The 19358-nt window shown below is 42.6% G+C and overlaps 1 protein-coding gene across 2 annotated transcripts; it reads right to left on the bottom strand.

Annotated features, from left to right (window-relative positions):
• Positions 1-1673: 1673 nt before the first annotated feature.
• On the bottom strand, positions 1674-18915 carry CCDC15 (coiled-coil domain containing 15). Of its 2 annotated transcripts, XM_053366953.1 has the most exons (11): positions 18772-18913; positions 17236-17464; positions 16229-16378; positions 15006-15212; positions 12521-12637; positions 10948-11103; positions 9226-9330; positions 7417-7520; positions 5305-5571; positions 4207-4355; positions 1674-2775 (listed from the first exon to the last, which is right to left on the bottom strand). In XM_053366953.1, exons 2-11 carry the CDS (start codon positions 17416-17418, stop codon positions 2657-2659), a joined length of 1557 nt encoding a protein of 518 aa, XP_053222928.1. In that variant the 5' UTR covers positions 17419-17464; positions 18772-18913; the 3' UTR covers positions 1674-2656. The 2 variants fall into 2 exon arrangements, with proteins under 2 accessions (XP_053222928.1, XP_053222929.1); XM_053366954.1 differs by lacking the exon at positions 5305-5571 and having other exon boundaries at positions 18772-18915.
• Positions 18916-19358: the final 443 nt, after the last annotated feature.

The following is a 19358-nucleotide window of genomic DNA, read 5'->3' as shown; positions in this document are numbered from 1 at the left end:
TTTCTTGGAAAAACCACGCTCGGGCAATAAATCCCACACCCTGTAGCATGAACTTTCCATATACCTCAATCCTAAACATTTATGAAGCCATATTTGCTGGCAGTGCAGGTTATTAGATGGCTCATTACACTATGCAGGCACATCCTATGCGCCGTCTGTCGCCATGTAGTCTTTTTAGTACATCTATCCAATAGTCTTCACCTGGTTTAACCGACATGGTCCCCATGTCCTCAAGGTAACTTTGATTTTCCTACACTTATCGCTTTAGCGTAGCTATCAAGAAATACTCAACCAGAATCTAAGCATTTTACCATGGGCCAAGGTTAAGGATGGCCACATCTGAATCCAGACTTTGGAGTCAGCTAGATTCTGGAGTGCCACAGGTAAAACAGGAACAGAGAACCTGTCGTGTTCTAAATGCTGTTGAAGTACATTGCCCAGATCTCCGGCAGTTTGGTGATGCTGGCTGGGGCTGATGCGTCCCAATATCTAGAGGACTACAAAATCTCCTTTCCCCCACTCTGTTGACGAAGTGGGCACAGAAGACCAGGCTCCGACCATTTAATCATAATCATAGGATTGTACACTCATATTCATTTCTGACCCCAACACATCAGCCATGGCAACTCTCAGCGAGAACGTGATCTGTGTGGGATGTACATTCGCAACCTGCAGCAGCGCGTCTGCGCATGTGTGGGTTGCAATTTGGCACTTCTGCGCATGCGCAAAGCGCGATATAGCGCTTCTGCGCATGCGCGACCGCCGAAACCAAGATGTAACCCGTTCCGGTACTTCCGGATTTCAGGTCCGTAACCTGAAAAAATGCAACCTGAAGCGTCTGTAACCCGAGGTATGACTGTACTGATGAGAATATTAAAAAGATGTAGTAAATGGAAGGCTCCATCTCTCACCCATTTTCTTTCTTTTTTTAAAAAAATCCAAGATAATTCAGATCATAGTAAGCAAAAGGAAAGGGCTAAGTAACGATGCAAGAGAATGCTGATGTAACATTCATGTTACTGCTATTTTTTTTTTAGCTGAAGTGTAATTGTTTGAACCAAACAGATCTACTTCTATTACTTACATGTCTAGGCTTCACTCACATCAAGGGCACAGTTTAAGTTTAGAAAAGTGGCATTGCAGTTTGATTTTGTGATCAAGATGACAATAAAAAGTACAACAATATAAAATACAGGTGACAATATAAACAAACAAACCCATCTTTCTAAAATACATTACTTCTGTAAAGCATAATCCATGGCCAAATCTAATGGCTGTCTTTCTGCAACCAGCTGGCAACAAAGAAGTTTTTTTGCTCCTGAAGACAATCATCATCACACACCTATTGTAGATGTGTCCAGAGTAGTTATAGGAGCCATTGAACTACCACACTGAATAGGACAAGTCTGGAATCCAAACTGGACATTCTGCAAGGGGGCACCAAACACAAACACTATAATTCTGGGAGTAGAATAGCAAGTGATATGGCACCTGAAAAAACCCCCTATTATTAGTCATTCACATATTGTGGAAAAATGACAATCCCCCCAAAAAACAACTCTGCATGCAGAGGTCAATCACACTGTACTCCTCACATATCACTGCATATGTGGTTGTTGTGTCACAGCAGAGAAGGGACCAAAAGGGACAGCCGAGAGTACACACCAAGGGGAAAAAATGGAAATATTTTTATTGGAATGGGTCAACACCAGAGTACTATCATCCTGCAAGGTAAAGAATGGTGCTTCTTACAAATACTAATATTTAGAGTTGGGAAGGTAATGAATTAAAACAACCTGGCGTCTCATAACAATTTTTTTTTTGCAAACAACAATTAATGGCTTGACTTCAAAGTTTCACTTCGTAGAACAGTTTGAGAAGCAGAATGTTTCCAGAAGTGTTCCTGTCCGAAATAGGGATTCAACTTATCAAAAAGGGAAAGGAAGTTGTACTATTTCAAGACTCTTGCCTGCCCTCTTAGTTTCTAAATCATGGACTCAAATAGAAATTCTGGTATAACAGCACCTTCAGAAACACGTTGAATCACATACTTTCACAAAATTCACATTTGCAGAAATTCTTTTTTCATCAGATCGAAACATTGCTAAGCACCATCGCTATCAGCACCAACTATCCTTTTGGAATGATCACCTTCTCTTAGAAACTTTCTGCATATTGCAGTTTCGCAATATGCATTCTGAAAGCCTGGAGTTTTTTAAGAAAAAAGCAAGAAAGAAGAGGCAAGCCTTGTTAAATGGACAGAAAATATATACAGCTGCTCCTTAGAGCCTCTCACTCAGCATCAAAAGCAAAGCTTGAACCATGGAGTACAATAAGTTACTCTTGCATATGCCTGTAAGCAGAAGTACGCAGGTCTGGGTTTGGCTGAACCAAGTCCTCTTTCCACGCATCATAGGTTCCATGCATGAGGTTTTAGTGTTTGACATATTAGTAACTTGTAGGACGAGATAAACACACAGTATTGGCACGAGAACGGAAAGGAAGTACCTTGGGACAGGACTCCTTTCCAATTTATTTTTATTAGGACCTGGGGCACACTCCAGGAGGCGGCGAGACTTGCATGCCAATCACCTACTTGCAGACAACTTGACTGAACTGTCAGGGCGTTGGGTAGAACCAATTCCGAAGTCCTCTTTCAGGAATTCTTAGCACGAGCGTGTACGGTAGCAAATGTATGAGCAGCAAGTCTTGTGTTTGAACCTCCATCAATAACATTGCAAGATGAGATGACAGATTGCAGAGCCTGAGCATAAGCTGAAAAAATAATGCAAACAAAATTAGCTTTTGGTATAAGCGTGGGAAAAAGAAAGAAGAAGTGGGGAGGAGGTGATGGAGAAAGCACAATAAGAGGTTTCTAAAATTATACGTAGTGTGATGGTAAATAACTTCTATACCTTCTCCCACAATATAGGACAAGGATTCAGTACCTACAGAAATATTTTTTCATGCAATCCATGATTTGAGGAGTTCATTGCCACAAGATGTGACCACTGGCTTATCGAGGGCTTTAGGTAAGTTCATGGAGGGTAGGTCTGAAAAAAATGGCTATACTAAATGCCACTAGATAGATACCAGTCGCTAGCAGGCAACTGTTGTGGCCTTCATATCCTGCTTGTGATTAAACAGATGCAGCTGTTAGGCACTGCGAAGAACAGGATGCTAAAGGGACCTTTGCTCTAATTCTCCAGGGCTGCTCTTATGTAAATGTTGTTAACTTGGACACAGTTAACTCAGCATTGGTATTGTTCTACAGCTACTTGCTGAATCAGGTATGGATTGACAACCCTTTGCTTTTGACCAAGATGTGCCTCCCAACGTGAAGAACATTCACAGGATCCATGGGAACTGCCACAGCGCCACTGAGCAGCAGGCAAGTTTTTAGCATGACTGCTCAGAGATGCAGTTGCTAGGAAGACAACAGCTTGGGGAAATAGTTTAAAGTTTCAGAACAAGCTAAAAGGCATACGCAAGCACTGCTACATTGCAACCTTGGTAGAAGAGTCTTGGCTTAGAATGCATATTTGTGGATCTGGTACAGTGGTACCTTGATTTTTGAACATAATCCATTCTGGAAGACCGTTTGAGCTCCAAAACGTTTGGAAACCAAAGCATTTATTTACGGAAAACTCAATATGGAAGCCGCATGGCATGTTTGACTTCCGAAAAGTGTTTGAAAACCAAAGCATTTACTTCAGGGTTTACAGCATTCAAAAACCAAAACGTTTGTAAATGGAGATGTTTGAAAACTGAGGTACCACTGTATATATCCAACCACAGGCTTACTAGTAAAAACAATGTGAATGGCAACATTAGTTGCATACCAGCCACTGCAGCCTAGTCTCAAAGCCCTTCTACTCACAAAACTAAGATGTTCTGTAGCTTGAGCAGGGCTAATGGAATACCCCAAAGTATTCCCTATATGGAAACTACAAAGAGAAAAGGATAGTTAGTTGAAAAGAAAATGCCATGGGATGGATGCTTAAGCAGAGTCCTTCAGAATAAGTTCCAGCTGGTGTCTGATTAAAAATCCACCACCATTTCTGTCTTTCATGAGACTGCAACCTCCTCTGCTAGGCACTAGGTGTTTCAAAATACGCTGGTATCCTCTTCCACATGAGCAATGCTAAACAGCTGCCGGGAGGAGCAACAGATGCCAGTGATAAAGAATGTCAGAAAACCTTGTACCTTTGTGATTTTTGTAGAACACACAATTGTTGGCGCAGCTATCAGGATGAGAGTCCCAGAAATCTGTCCCACAGAAGCACAGCAGAGGCAAGCTGATATTATACATTTTGATCTTCTCTCGCATCTGGGCTCGTAATGCTTCTACATATCTGAAACAAAACGCACACAAAAACACCCTTACTTTCGTCTATTAAACACAGACTTTTGGCCCTGCAAAGGGCCCCCAAAGTGGTTTACCAACACAAAGCAAAGCCAGTTTAAACAATAACAGGATTGATGCATTAAAGAAAAAGAGCCGAGTCGAAACACTCAATCTTTAATGAAGGACTGTAATAAAAATGCTTTCCCTGCCTGCCTAAGGGTATTCAGGGATGAGAACAGCCTAACCTCCCTAATGGGTGTCTTGTATGTGTGTTGGTAACTGATGGCGTATGAATCCCTTATGGACTGGCCAATTATTAGGCCTTGCAATTACCGTATTTTTCGCTCTATAACACGCACCCGACCATAACACGTACGTAGTTTTTAGAGGAGGAAAATCCGTAGGCATGCCACCCGTAGGCATTCCCTCCATAACATGCACAGACATTTCCCCTTACTTTCTAGGAGGAAAAAAGTGAGTGTTATGGTGCAAAAAATACGGTAAGTTGCCCAAATGAATATGGGGAGCAGGCACCTCCTTGAGCACTGCAATGACTCATATGGCCACATGACCCTGTAACCACCACTAACTTTGGTGGTTTGCTGCGATTGGCTGCCATGAGCTGCTGCAATTGCTCTGATGACTTGCGGGGATGTTGGCTGATGTTGCAGTGTGACTGACCACATAGTACCTATCTCTCAGGAACACCTGGGGTCTACTGGAGTTCAGCTATCTTTGCTGGTGGTGATCCTTGTCAGTATGGCCTCCCTCTGAATATAGCTGCTGGGGACAAACAAGGGAGGGAAGGGTTCTTGTCAGCACAGTGTACTGGTTTGCCATTGTGGGAAAAGAGATGCTGAACTCGATGGGCATTTGGTCTGTAGAATGTGCTCTCAGTTGCCGCATCTGGGATTTTAGGAAGAGAAACAAAGCTCCCCTCGAATATTTCAGCTCACCTTGAATATTCTTTATTTCTCTGTTGCCTTTCCGCTACCTTTTTCTTCTCCAGCATATCCCCTAGTTTAAGATGTTCCAGTTTTTCATAAGCTTTCCCTTTGGCATTAACATCTCCTTGGGAGGCACTCTCTTGTATCTTCAGTTCCCCTGCCTGGTATGTCTCCTGTATCCTCGGTTCATTGTCATAGTGCCTCTCTTGTACTCTCTGTCTCTCCTGCATCCTCTGTTCCTCTGCATGTCGTCGAAGCTCCTTTTCCTTCTTTATTCTATGGGCAAGAAGTGTAATTCTATTTATTCTTTCACAAGATCACACGCTATATAGCGCAGGCATAAGAATTAGAACAGGCACCCCCAAACTCAGCCCTCCAGATGTTTTGGGACTACAATTCCCATCATCCCTGACCACTGGTCCTGTTAGCTAAGGATGATGGGAGTTGTAGTCCCAAAAAACATCTGGAGGACCGAGTTTGGGGATGCCTGAATTAGAACAACATTCTCAGTTCTGCTGTTATATTCCTTTGTGGAATAATTATAAGATGGTAAACACTGGTTAAAATTCAATCAGATTTTCCTTTGGCTCCAGCATGGTCCAGGCTTGGTAAACTCTAACAAAATTAACTGTCCCTAATGTGTTTCTGTACTGTGAGCTGCATGACACATTACATGTTACTACCATCTTCTTACTTTGCCTGTCTACATTCAACCTCTACCAGGTGTACTCCAGAGCAAAAACATGGGCCATGTATGGTAGGATCCAGGAGTGACCAAGTCCTTGCTTCAAAACTTAGCCATGAACTCACTAGGCGGTCTTAGGAAAGACACACACAGAGCACCTAAAATCTGCAAAATAGGAAGACTATTGGTCTAAGCCAGGGTTTCCCAAACTTGGGTCTCTAGCTGTTTTTAGACTACAATTCCCATCATCCCTGGCCACTGGTCCTGCCAGCTATGGATGATGTGAGTTGTAGTCCAAAAACAGCTAGAGACCTAAGTTTGGGAAATTCTGGTCTAACCTTACAGGACTGGTTTAAGGTTGACTGTGATGTTTTTGAATCCTGAGAAAGAGCAATAAGCAAGTAATCTCAATAAGCCTGCACAAGTCGATTTTTGAACTAATTATTTGTTTAATTCATAAATAACATTTATATTATGCATATCTTCAATAAATCACCAGTGACAAATAACCCTCAAAAAACCTATGCCAAAAACCCCCAAAAGGTGACTGAAAAACAAACATTTTCAAGCAAGCTGGATTACTTGCAAACAGGGAGCCAATGTAATCTCCCATAGCAGGGTGTTCTGCTACTACTTCTTTATTCACTTTAAATTATAAACAGCTTTATAAGCTCCATCAAAGCAGTTATTATCCATAAGTGCTAAATGAAACTTCCACATTCAGAAGCAGTGTGCTGGGGACAAGTGGATGAGGCCTAATGCCCTGCTTGTGGACTTCCCACAGACCCCTGGATGGTGACTGAAAACAGCAGGCTGAACTATATGGACCTTTGTCTGAATGAGCAGGGTCCCTCCGCTGCCAACTCGCTAAACCAAAGCTATTCAAATAGAGAGGAAAGGCACAAGAAAGTAAAAATATTTACTTAACAAAGCCATGCTGCTGAAGGAAAATAATCTCATTTGACACTTCTCTCCCCACTGCAGCAATTTCCTTAATATTCAATATTTGAACGAACTTTACTGCATCATAGTAAAATTTTCATCTATAAAAGCCATGGGAGTAACGGCAGGCCAACCTTATCCTAAATAATTATAAACAAGATAACTAACTCCTCCCCACCCAGCTAGCAAACTGAAACAAATAAACATAACTCTGTCGTGGAAATACAAGATTCTTCACGTGTTATCGAAAACACAGCTGCCTCAAGGTGCATTTTCCTTGAGTGATCTCTATACTATGAGGAGACTGAAGGAATCCACCTGGATGCATTTGAAGAGGCTCTAATTAATTATAAAAATTATTTTATCTTTTGGCACTTTCACCCTTTTTATCTTAACAGCAAAAATAGGTTTATGGTTTCCAGTGACTTCATGGCTGCCATGATATGGCCCTAATAAACTGAGAGCAAAAAGATGGTCATGTGTAGAACACGTACTTCTCCATTTTTCTCTGCCACTCCTTCTGCCTTTGCTGCTCCTTTACTTGTTCTCTTTCAATATCCATGAAGAGACGCCTGTATCTCAGGTACTGGCCTTGGCGCTACAGAAAAAAGACGCATTTCAGAGCAGTAGTGGACACGGCACACTTACCATGCTCCAGGTGCCATTCAGAGAACTATTAGTAACCATTCCACCTGGCTGCAACGAAGAGAGTGGCTTGGCCTCACTGCCATTTAGCTCCCTCTCTGCCTGAATTCGCTCCGTCAGTAGCTATTCCGTCTACTCACAGAACCTTTACATCAGTGAAGAATTCATTCTTTTTAATGCACTTATTTTCACAGTGTCCTCCCTTTCTTTTTGTGCTAGATTGCCCATCTGCTAGCGGGAACTGTGTTTGTTCCTTCATTTTTGCAGTGACAAGGAAGCACCGGGTACTTTATCATGACTTTAACAAACAAAACCAAGATTCCAGAAAGTAGGGATTCACTTTTTCTGGATTAAATAATCTAGAATTTAGGAGTACATGTTGCGAATACCCCAGGATCTTAAAAGGGCAAAATGCCAATCTAGAGAAGTGGCTGCCAGGGCTCTTCCTGTACAAGATCTATCATAACACATACTCTTATTTTTTTAATAAGAATTTTTTGGTGTGTGTCCCCACAAGTGGATTTACAGAGCTCAATAAAGTGGCAGCATTCTGCAACTACAGTCATGGTATTACAATTTATTGAAGTGGTTCAGTTACAAGACACAAAGACCTCCTGAACCAGGTTTCCCTCTGCTGGCCAGCATTTAAATCACAACTCCGTATTTTGCTGTGACTCCCCATTTATGAAAGTGTAACGTTCTAATGCCTGGTTTATTCTCAATTCTCAAACCAGAAATGCATCTCTATTTATTTATATTGCCTGCTCTGGAGATGTTTTATAAAAGACGTAGTACCAAAACTGCCTTTTAAAAGGTTTTGGTACGTTAAGTACAGGAGGCAGCACTTAAGCAACTCCACGTTTGAATTCTGGCAGCACTAGAGATTTATTATAGTGAATCCAGCTAGGAAATTTTACCATTTGTCCGCTAAGCAGCTGCTAGAAAATAGCAGAAGTGTGAACTGTCCTTGCCTCTCCCTTTCCCCCTACTTACACCTCTTTAGCACCATCCTAGGCCTAAGTCCCAGTAATTTAGGATGTGGCAGCAGGGCTTAATGAAGCAGCATAGCCACATCACCACCCAAAGCCCACCATAGGAAGGCTGAGGGAGGGAGAGAAAATGAGGGGGGGGGGTGTCTCTTTGCTAAGCCAGCTCCCAGGCTGGTGCAGCAAAGAGGCACAGATTGGGCTGTCTACCATCACCTGAGAGCAGCTGGAACATTTCTGAATCCAACAGAATGTGTGTTGGCCCAGATCAGCTCCCTCACCTCCCCCAAAACACCCCATTTCAGTGGTTTCCGCTTGCTACCACAGCAACAAGCTTCTGCCTTTGGGGCGGGGGCAATGGGACTCTCTCTTGCCATCAATAGAACTCCCCTGCCTAAGAAGGCAAGCAGAGGGATACCTCCATCTCCTCCCAGTACAGTAAATTGGGGGGCTGGATTTCTCTGCCCAGCTATAACCAGTGGCAGTCATATTTTTATAATGATGGCATGAGTGTGTGTGCACACGCACGCAATTGACTCTCAGCATTAAAATGTCCCATATCCCTTAAAACGTAAGCAGAGAGGCAGAGGATCACAACTGCCGTCACCACAGCCTTGCATTGTTTCCTCATGAAAATTCATTTGCAAGGTGAATTAATACAAGACTATATACCTGCTTCTTTGATTCTTCTTTCTCTGCTCCAGACCAGAGCACCCTGGCATCTTGAGGTTCATTGCCAACTGTGGGATAGGTACTTTTCAGTATCTCATTATTAACCTAAAAGGAAATCAGAGCAAGTAGGTAACTTCTCACCTTTTGACACACATACAATAAATAAATAAATAAATAAATAAATAAATAAATAAATAATAAAAATAATTTGTTTATACCAACAAAATGTTAAAATACATAAAAGGCTTCCTCTGAAGTTTTAACATATAGCCCTTCTCCTCTTTTAGACTTTGTATTTATATAGATAGATATTGATATAAAACCCAGCGATGGACACGATCCAGCCACAGCAAAACAGTTTTTTGTTTCACTGGTGTTCACTGGAAAGGTTCATGCATCTGCTTAATCTTCTCCTGGATGTCAATGGGACTTTAAACTGTTCAGCTTTGGGGAAAAACATATCCTATGTTTGATGTAACATTCTAAATTTCTGGTGCAGTATTTTAGGTTTTTTTGAGTCCAGTAAGTAGTCTGGAAGAAGGCATGAATCTTATTGGTCCATTTTATGAGCAACCCATAAAAGAATGGGGCATTAATATAATAAACATAGTTTAGTAGACTGTAAATGTTTAAAGAACCATTGCAATGTATCAAGTATATGCGGGAATGTTAAGGAAGGTGGTAGAGGATATATTGTTTTGATATTATCTCTCCTCACTCATGCTAGTGAGTAAGCAGCAGAGCACATTCCCTTTGCAACATATTGGAAGCAAGTTGATGACTCGTTAGAATCCTTTAATTAAGCAATTCAGTCTGGCTTGTCCAGTCTGGATTGTTCCTGGTAAGTTTCCCCTTTATTTCCCTCTTAAAATAATAATAATACAACACAGTCTTTTTAAAAAATAAGAATAAAGTTTTTCTTACATTTAGTTCACAGTAGTAATCTGAAGACAGGCTTTTTCTTGTGGTTACAGCGAAAAGAAGTCTGAGCTACATCTCAGACTTTTGGCTTGTGGGCTCCATCCTACGTGAAGGTTGAGCCATGCGCTGGCTGAGAGTCCAAGAGTAAGAGAATAAGAGTCCAAGAGAGAGATGGTTGCATGGCCAACCCTTTTATCTGGTCAGCTAGGGTCACGGCTATCTACCTGGTCACACACAGGGGGAAGAAGCTCCAGAGCAGGTATGATAGGATGTCCTCCCTGTCTGGAGCCACATTCCCCTGTGTGTCCATTCTAGGCAGCAAGAAAATGTTGTAGTTGACTGCTCTAGTAATAATACATCCCACAGTATATACCCAACCCAATATTCCAGGGTTTTTATTGTTACACTGTCCTGTAAAGCAGGGGTGAGAAAATTGTGTCCTCCAGATGTTGGGACTCCAACCCCCAACATCCCTTTCCACGAGCCATGCTGGCTGGGGCTGATGGGAGTTGGAATCAAGCTACACCGGGATGGCCACAGGTCCCTCATCCGTGTGATAAAGAGCGGTTCAAAATTAGTTTAGCAAACTATAGGAAAGCAAGCAGCTAGGAAGACATAAGAAGTCTCATGCATGCCATGAGAACGAGTTCCATTGTCTTCCTCTCCTTCAATGTCACAGGCTCTCACACAAGGAAATAGGAGAAAATCAAGGGCAATATTCTCCTAAAGCAAGTGTCTCTTCTGAACACACAACTAGTACAGCTAACATCAGCTGCAAGACCAGTATTGGAGAAATCTTACTTTCTGAAACTGCACTGTATAGTATGAGTCTTTGTTCCGCTGTCCTTGTTCCTGCCCTTGAAGTTCAGCTGGAAGGTCGTGGTGTCCCACAAGAAGAAACTCGCCTCTGTCACCCTCTTCTGCATTGCCTGGAATTGTCTTGGGAGATGCTGGCTTCTAAACAAAGTTGAAGACTTTATTTCAAAAGCCTGTTACATGAGCCTGCCGAGACTGAATGGCTTTACTGAAACATGTTAGTCATTTTGCACTGCATTAGCCACTTAAGAGAGTTTTTATTTGAAAATTGGTACATGTAATATTCAAAATAAATACACAAACCAAACAGGGGAGATGGTTTACTCTTCAGAAATCCTGCCCCTGTCTTGAGACACAGCAGCTTGGTTCACATGTCACATTAAACCATAGTGTAGTGAGCGAGCAGCATGCTCAAAACGTTCCTACAGTACTCTCCTCTGCTCCTGCTATGCCACAGACGAAGCAAGCCGGAGTCCAAGGAAATCAACCACTAATTCCAATTCAGATGACCCAACAAGCCAGACTGGCTTGTTTTGTTTAATGTGGTGTGTGAACTGGTACCAGGATATTGGCAGATCCATGTGTCAGAGACACGTAAATCATTTGCCCCGCCTCCAAAAATCCCCCCGCAAAACAGTCTTAAGGAAACAAAGTCCCCCCATCCCAGCTGAACTCTGAAGGGGAAATAATGCTACAGGAGAAAGCTGCCATTGAAAAACCTGCTTGCTGGTAAAAAAATATGGTTTAATTCACCTTTTTCGCCGATGCTGTGCCTTAAATCACAGATGAATTTCCCTTCTGATTCATAGGGATTTGGCACTGCCTAAGTTGGGTCATGTCACTGCCACACAGACATTTTCACAAAATGGCAAAACATCACTCTTAACAGGGCAAGTTGCTCACATAAGAGCTACAACTTTCACCTGATTGCTTGATGTTGTAAACAGCTAGATAAGCTATCATAAGATCATGTTCTCATCACTTCAGGCAATTACCTAATAGGAGATAAGGCTAAACACACATTTGGTATCACATTAAGTGGACTGTGTGAACTCACCTAGCTCAAGTCACCCAATAGCAAACTTTAAATACATCTCTTGGTTTGAATGAAAACCTGCACTCCTTGTCCTCTGGGCTGATATTACTTTGAGATTATGAACAATTATGTTTTTAAACAGAAAGTTTATTAGTGTTAGGAAAGCTACATAAGGCTTTAGAAATACTGGCCCTATGATCTGAATGCATAGTTATGCTAAAGATTCAGAAGTGGTAGAATCCAACTCATTCTTCATTTATCACAAAATCAGCTTCCTCTGTTGGTATGTCTGAGGGCACTGGAGAAGATTAGTGTGGCAGAGAACCCAGAAGCATAGAGCAGGAACTGAAAATAAAACTGGTAAGTTGAAACTCAGAGATTACCTATACTTGTCTATTTACAATTACTCCCAGGTAATTGTATAAAGGACTGCAGCCTCAATCATGCCTCACAGATAGCCAAGTAGGTAAAGACAATATTGCAAAATGTACCAAAATAGAGAGTATTTTCTGTATTTGTCACCTGTATGCTTAGACGGCTCTCCCAAGCACCTCCTGGAAGTTCAGGAGCAGGATCACTTTCTGACATAGATTTCCGGGAAGCCAGCCTGCGACGGACCTGTTGCACAGTTTTTCTTACCTATGAAACAGAAAATAGGCGGTTAATTCTGTGGCCAGGGCAGCTGTCTACCAGCTCCATCTGGTACACAGGCTGAGACCCTAACTGCCCACAGACTGTCTTGCCAGAGTGGTGCATGCTCTAGTTATTTCCCGCTTGGACTACTGCAATGCGCTCTATGTGGGGCTACCTTTGAAGGCGACTCGGAAACTGCAATTAATTCAGAATGCGGCAGCTAGACTGGTGACTGGGAGTGAACGTCGAGACCATTATTACACCGGTCCTGAAAGATCTTCATTGGCTCCCAGTACACTTCTGAGCACAATTCAAAGTGTTGGTGCTGACCTTTAAAGCCCTAAACGGCCTCAGTCCTGTATACCTGAAGGAGTGTCTCCACCCCCATCGTCCAGCCCAAACACTGAGGTCCAGCGCCGAGGCCTTGTGGTGGTTCCCTCACTGCAAGAAGTGAGGTTACAGGGAACCAGGCAGAGGGCCTTCTTGGTAGTGGCACCTGCCCTGTGGAACGCCCTCCCATCAGATGTCAAGGCAATAAGCAACTATTTTACTTTTAAAAAACAACTGAAGGCGGCCCTGTTTAGGGAAGTTTTTAATGTCTGATGCTGTATTGTTTTTAATATTCGGTTGGAAGCCGTCCAGATGGGCGCGGTATAAATAATAAATAAATAAATAAGTTGTTGTTGTTGTTGTTGTTATTCACATAATCGAGAATTATAAGCAGGCTGGTACTAGACTGCTCTTTTATTTTTATCTTATTCAAAAACAGATGGCCTAATAATAGGTAAAGGTAAAGGTACCCCTGCCCGTACGGGCCAGTCTTGACAGACTCTAGGGTTGTGCGCCCATCTCACTCAAGAGGCCGGGGGCCAGCGCTGTCCGGAAACACTTCCGGGTCACATGGCCAGCGTGACAAAGCTGCATCTGGCGAGCCAGCGCAGCACACGGAAACGCCGTTTACCTTCCCGCCAGTAAGCGGTCCCTATTTATCTACTTGCACCCAAGGGTGCTTTCGAACTGCTAGGTTGGCAGGCGTTGGGACCGAGCAACGGGAGTGCACCCCGCCGCGGGGATTTGAACTGCCGACCTTTCAATCGGCAAGCCCTAGGCACTGAGGCTTTTACCGACAGCACCTAATAATAGAAAGTATTGATTTTTGGAAATGCTTTTTGTTTTTTCAGCAGCCTAATGAAGATTTAGTATTTTGTTTTGTTAAGTCAAGAAGAGCTAGATAGAAAAGATGTACTTGCAGATTTGAGCTTGCTGTGCAGCTTGGAAGGTCTGTGTAAAAAATGGTGTCTGGGGGACAAAGCATTAAAATAATTCTGGAACAGACTCAAGCAGGCCTCTCTGAGCAGCATGCTACAAGTATTAAAGTCTGCAATCAAGGACGCCATGTTCTACTCCCTAATGGATCTTTGTCTTGCCATGAACTGCAGAACCCCAATAACATGCTATGAAAGCACTGATAAGGCTTTCTTCTCATGGTGCATTATCAGTGCTACACAATATGTATTGACTCATGTAAATGTGCTCATCAGTGGGTGAGTAAGTAGCACAGTACAGTGGTGCCCCGCAAGACGAATGCCTCGCAAAACGAAAAACGCGCAAGACGAAAGGGTTTTTCGGTTTTTGCGTTGCTTCGCTAGACGATTTTCCCTATGGGCTTGCTTCGCAAGACGAAACGCTTTGCGAGTTTGTTTCCTTTGTTCCTTTGTTTCCTTGTTTTCTTAAAGCCGCTAAGCCGTTAATAGCCGCTAAGCCGCTAATAGCCGTGCTTCGCAAGACGAAAAAACCGCAAGACGAAGAGACTTGCGGAACGGATTAATTTCGTCTTGCGAGGCACCACTGTACATACTCATGTGAGTCTCTGCTTAGGGTTATCTCTACCAGAACTTTCATTTCATTTTGAATGTTGTCAATCATGTAGCCTGTAGCCACAAAAGCCAAGATCCTGTACTTCATGTGTCTGTAGCAAGTATGAACTGTCTTCCCTGAGCAATACAAGTATTTCTGCATATATCTCACATTCTGGGCAAAAATCAGAACAAACATGATATTTTAAAGGACTGCTGTTTTTATTATGTTTTTAGATATATTGTAAGCCGCCCAGAGTGGCTGGGGAAATCCAGCCAGAGGGGCATTGTATAAATAATAAAATTAATTAATTAATAATTTATTAATTTATTATTATTATTATTATCCACATGCAAATAAAAGTTGTGTATATATCAGTTTTGCATCAAAAAAATACATTTGCTGACTATTTATCGGATACTTAAGATCTGAGGCATCATATACCAATGAGACTTAAGGTTAAAATGCCCACAAAACTCAACAGAGCGAATGGTTGATATGGCAAGAAAACACTCACAGTATTAGCATGCTCTGAAAACTGAACATTTAGGACCTTTTCTTCCAAGTCCCCCTCGTAATCAGGCGTCTGCACAGAGTTGATTTTATTACCAGTACTACAGATAGCAGAATCGGTGTTATGTCTGTACAGACATGTGCTTTTCTTGGGGGTCAATTGTAATGCGGAATCTGAAAATCCTATCACAACAGAGCTTTCTTTAAGAGCCTGCAGAAGAAAAAGGAAAAAAAACAACAGAGTAATAAGAAGACGGTAGACACATCCTAGCTTACTGCTGTTACGGGGAATGATAGTCATTTAAAGGGTTTGAAGTGATAAAACTGACCTCAGAGGTCATACCTCTTTATCTTATTCATTTACAGTGGATTCTAGTGATTCTAAGACTGATATCAACTTGTTATTTTCCTATCTGGTGATAAAGTAAAATGGGAAACCAGAAGTGAGCATACTTGAGAGATGTTCCAAGGTGTGGTCTGAAGGCAAATGAGGCCAAAAAATGCTGAAGCTGAGCAGGTCTGCACAGTGGCAACCTGTGCCCCCAAACTCTTTTTATGTGGTCTCCAATACCCCCTGAAGCTGTCCCATTAGTTCATGCCATAAAAATCCCTTCCCGTTTGCTCCTTATTTTTCTCGACCTTTAAAAATGTTTTCCACCTCTTCCTATGTTCTTTTGGAACAATTTGGAAGGACAGCACTTTATTTTATTTATTTTCTATAAGTTATTTATATTTAACTTTGGACTGACTATATGGCTTGGAGAAAAAATTGTCTGGAAGCCAGAAAGAAATTACTTCTACTTGCTTTTCTGACCAGTAGCTGCATTAGTTTGCTGTACTTTTATAAAAATCCTCCTTGTGCTCATTTATGAATGATTCCATTCAGGGTAGTCTTTATTCTGGATTATTTAACCCAGAACACTTTTGTCTCTGACTCCTCTCATCAGCAATGCCACACAGCCCTCGATAGATGACACCTGAGGGAACGTGGTCCTTGACAGTAAAAAAGGTTGCACTCCCCTGATGTCAGGGGCTATGGGTCCTAGATTAATGGAAAGCCACAGCTTGGAACATAATGATGCAAGTTATCACCACAAATCCTAAAACCAAATTAATACTCTTTTCCATTGGACATGGGCTTCTACTTATAAAACAATGTTACTTGCAAGGAAAGAGCCTACATGCGTAGTTAACAAAAGAAGCAGATATAAGGAGACACTGTCTTACTGCTTCATAGGACTTCTGAAGCTGGTGTTTTCTCCTCATCTTGATATGCTGGTTCACCCTGTGCTTCACCTCCTCTTGAAAGCGTTTCAGAAGCCTCTCTTTTTCTTTTCTTTGTTCTTTGTATGCTTCTTCAATTTGAGCTGCTGCAGTCTAAAGAAGATTGAAGACTGTTGAAACCAAGAGTGGGTAGAAGGTAAACTAAAGTTCATCCGTGAACCACTAGCCAATTTTGCGTAGAGGATCTAGTTGGTGGGATTCTTGCAAATAATGCTGAACTAGATAGAAATTGGTCTGATCCCACAATGCACTTCTTACGGTTTTAACAAAAAATGGAGTCTTAGCATCACCTTGCACAGATTAGGTATTCCTTAAATGTTACTAGATACCAAGCATTCAGTCTTCCTTGGAACTTTTAATATACTGGCCCAGATCCCATCTTAATGCTAAGGCAATCTATGGCTTAGCTGCAGGTAGCATGGCCAGGGAAAGAGTGAAGAAGTCACAATTTTTGCTCTTGCTTGTTCATACTAAGCAATGGTTTGGCTTAGCATTACATGTAAACCAGGCCACTGGCAGACAGTAGGATTTGTGTGTGTGTGTTTAAAGGGAGACCAAGATTACCCAAGACTCAAATATGCCTGCCTCTGGTTTAAGAAAATTATTCAGAAAGGGAATGGCATATCACCAACAAGTTACGCAAGAATAGAAGCTGGGTTTGTAACATAATTACATAACCTAGATTTCAAGAAAAGATTTAAAAAAAAAACCACAGACATTACAAATTATATTACAAATATGAGGCTTTGTTAACATTCTCAGATAGCAAATCCAATCCTCATTCAACACCCCCACCAGCAGCAGCTCTAGAGTTTGCCAGCTGGAGAAGATAGCATTGGGCTAGATGGACCACTGATCCTGCTCAGTAGAAAATATTGTATTTCAGAAAATGATGCTTTGGAAAGTTCAAAAATACTGTAGCATATGGGGTTTCCTTTCTTAGTACTTACAAAAACTGTGTTCTCTTCTTGCTCTGCATCATCTTGGGCACTCTCCACCCAAGCCCCAACAGCTACCACACGCTGCGTCCTCTCTGCTAACACGTTCCAGTTCACTGCTGCTGACTGAGGCCTCACTTTTTCCTCAGCAGATCTCCAGGGATGCTGCTGCTGCTGCTTCTTGGAAGGTAACATCTCAGCAACAGTGTAACTTCAAATCAGGGATGTCTGGAAGGAGTCTCTGTTGAAATACAAGATTGGGCTCAAGATCAGTTTTTAGTTGCACTAACACACCACTACCAAGTCAAACTTAAGATGTTCAAATAGGGCAGGGGAGATAGACCTGTGGCCCTCTATATGTTGGACTTTCAACTACCACCAAACCCAGAGACCATGGTAGTTTTATATATGCAACTCCCCATTTGCATGGGAGGGGGGTCACGTCCCGGGTCACCCATTGAAAAAAGCCTGCAAACACCCCGTTCCATCCCTGCCCTGCCCCTTTTGTGACGTTTTCAGGTCACTTCCACCTTTGGAGCAATGTGTGAGTGTGCAGTCATGCCTATATTGGACATACCTAAAACGGTCTAGAAGGTCATGCATTCTTCATCCCTCAACTGGGGTCACCAACTGGGATGAAAAAAACAACCCCAGCCTAGCCCAGCTTGTCTTTCTTTAACAGAGTTTTGATCTTCAAAAAATCAACTGGTGAAGCTTCTCCAGATTTTCATTTAAACAATTTATATGCAATTGTTTATGAACAAAGTATAAGTTTATAAACAAGTTAACTACAATCACTAAGCAATGTGGGGTCGAGATCACCTGATCCTTACTGAAGATCAAACTGCTGTTAAGGAAGAGGTTATAGGAGCAAGCACAAGAAGTGGACAACTTTCCCTAAGAGACAAGGTAATTTTGCTACCTTAAACAAACAAACCCTATTGCTTTTAATAACCTCAATTCGTGCACACTTATGCTTTAACCCTCTTATATAGAACCTTGCTTTTTACATGTTTGGCTTCCTCCCTCTGTAAAATATCAAAACTCCAAAAAAAAAAGGAGTTGATTTCTTCTCTCGCAAAAAGTTCCTAAGAGTTTTTCGTGATGACAGGCAACTTTAGAGGTAAGGCTGATCTGCTGCTAGGGGTTGCCAACTAGCTAGATCACAAAAGCAAAAGACGAAAATGGGAGGGGGAAAGGCACGTTGGCTTATTCCTGCTTCCTTTGGCGGAGGCTTCTTCAACACTAGGAGCTTTTCCACAGAACGGAACCAGAACAGGGTCCTTATGTCTACCAGGGCTAAGCCTATGCTTTCAGCATCTTTATATACAAAACTGCTTTAAATTTTCTTTTTCTTAAAAAAAAGAAAGAAAGAAGAAAAGTAGTTTTAAGCATTTCCCATCTCCAAGGAAATCGCGTTCCCAGAACTTCCTCCGGGGACCGAGGCTCCTTGCGGGACGTTTTGCGCCCCTCCGCTTCTCCCCGCAGCATCCCAGAAAACTGCCTCCGCCGTTGCCATAGCAACTCCCTCCGTCCCCACCCGCGTACCTGCCCTCACGGACGCCCGCCGCGACGGGTGGCGGCTGTCGCCATGGCAACCGCTTCAGGCCTCGTCTTTCCTTCCGGCCGGCCCCGAGCCAAACTCTTCCCCAACCGGAAGCGGGCTGCCAGAACTCCGTGCCTTCTTCTTCCCCTCCCAAACCGTCCTTTTTTAAAAAGCGCCGCTTCCGCCCCGGCAGAGTTCTGGCCCCGCCTGCACCTTTTACAGGCAACCAATCCGGAAACAGAAGCGGCTCCGACGTCATGGTTTGCGACGCGCCCCCTTTTAGAACTTTGGAATTTCGACGCGCCTCTTTAGAATTGACCACGCCCCTTAAGGGGTGGTCGCGTCCGTCTGGTACTTGGTCCTTCAGTGTGAGGTGCCTTGGGGCTTTGCTGGTTGCTTGGTGGAGGGAGGGTGGCAACGGGCTGTTCCGTTTTCAGGACGGCTTACCATACCAACACATTTCATTTCATTTCATCATTTTATTTTATTTTATTTTGAAATTTTAATTTAATTTATTTGCCGCCCTATACCCGCAGGTCTCAGGGCAGTTCTCAGAATAATAAAACTGGGTTGGGGTGGAGATAAGAGG

This window comes from Podarcis raffonei, chromosome 15 (assembly GCF_027172205.1).
Source record: "Podarcis raffonei isolate rPodRaf1 chromosome 15, rPodRaf1.pri, whole genome shotgun sequence".
In the NCBI taxonomy this organism is placed as follows: Eukaryota; Metazoa; Chordata; class Lepidosauria; order Squamata; family Lacertidae; genus Podarcis; species Podarcis raffonei.
Note: the sequence above shows the minus strand (reverse complement) of the source record. Positions and strands in the feature narration are given on the sequence as shown.

Excerpts from the sequence above, each read along its gene's own strand:
- CCDC15 (XM_053366953.1), bottom strand. The coding sequence starts at position 17,418 with ATGTTACCTTCCAAGAAGCAGCAGCAGCAGCATCCCTGGAGATCTGCT. Across the intron at positions 4,356-5,304 it reads AGAAATAAAGAATATTCAAG|ATATGTAGAAGCATTACGAG; the intron begins GTGAGCTGAAAT and ends GTTTTGTTTCAG. Across the intron at positions 2,776-4,206 it reads GTTCTACAAAAATCACAAAG|CTTATGCTCAGGCTCTGCAA; the intron begins GTACAAGGTTTT and ends TTATTTTTTCAG.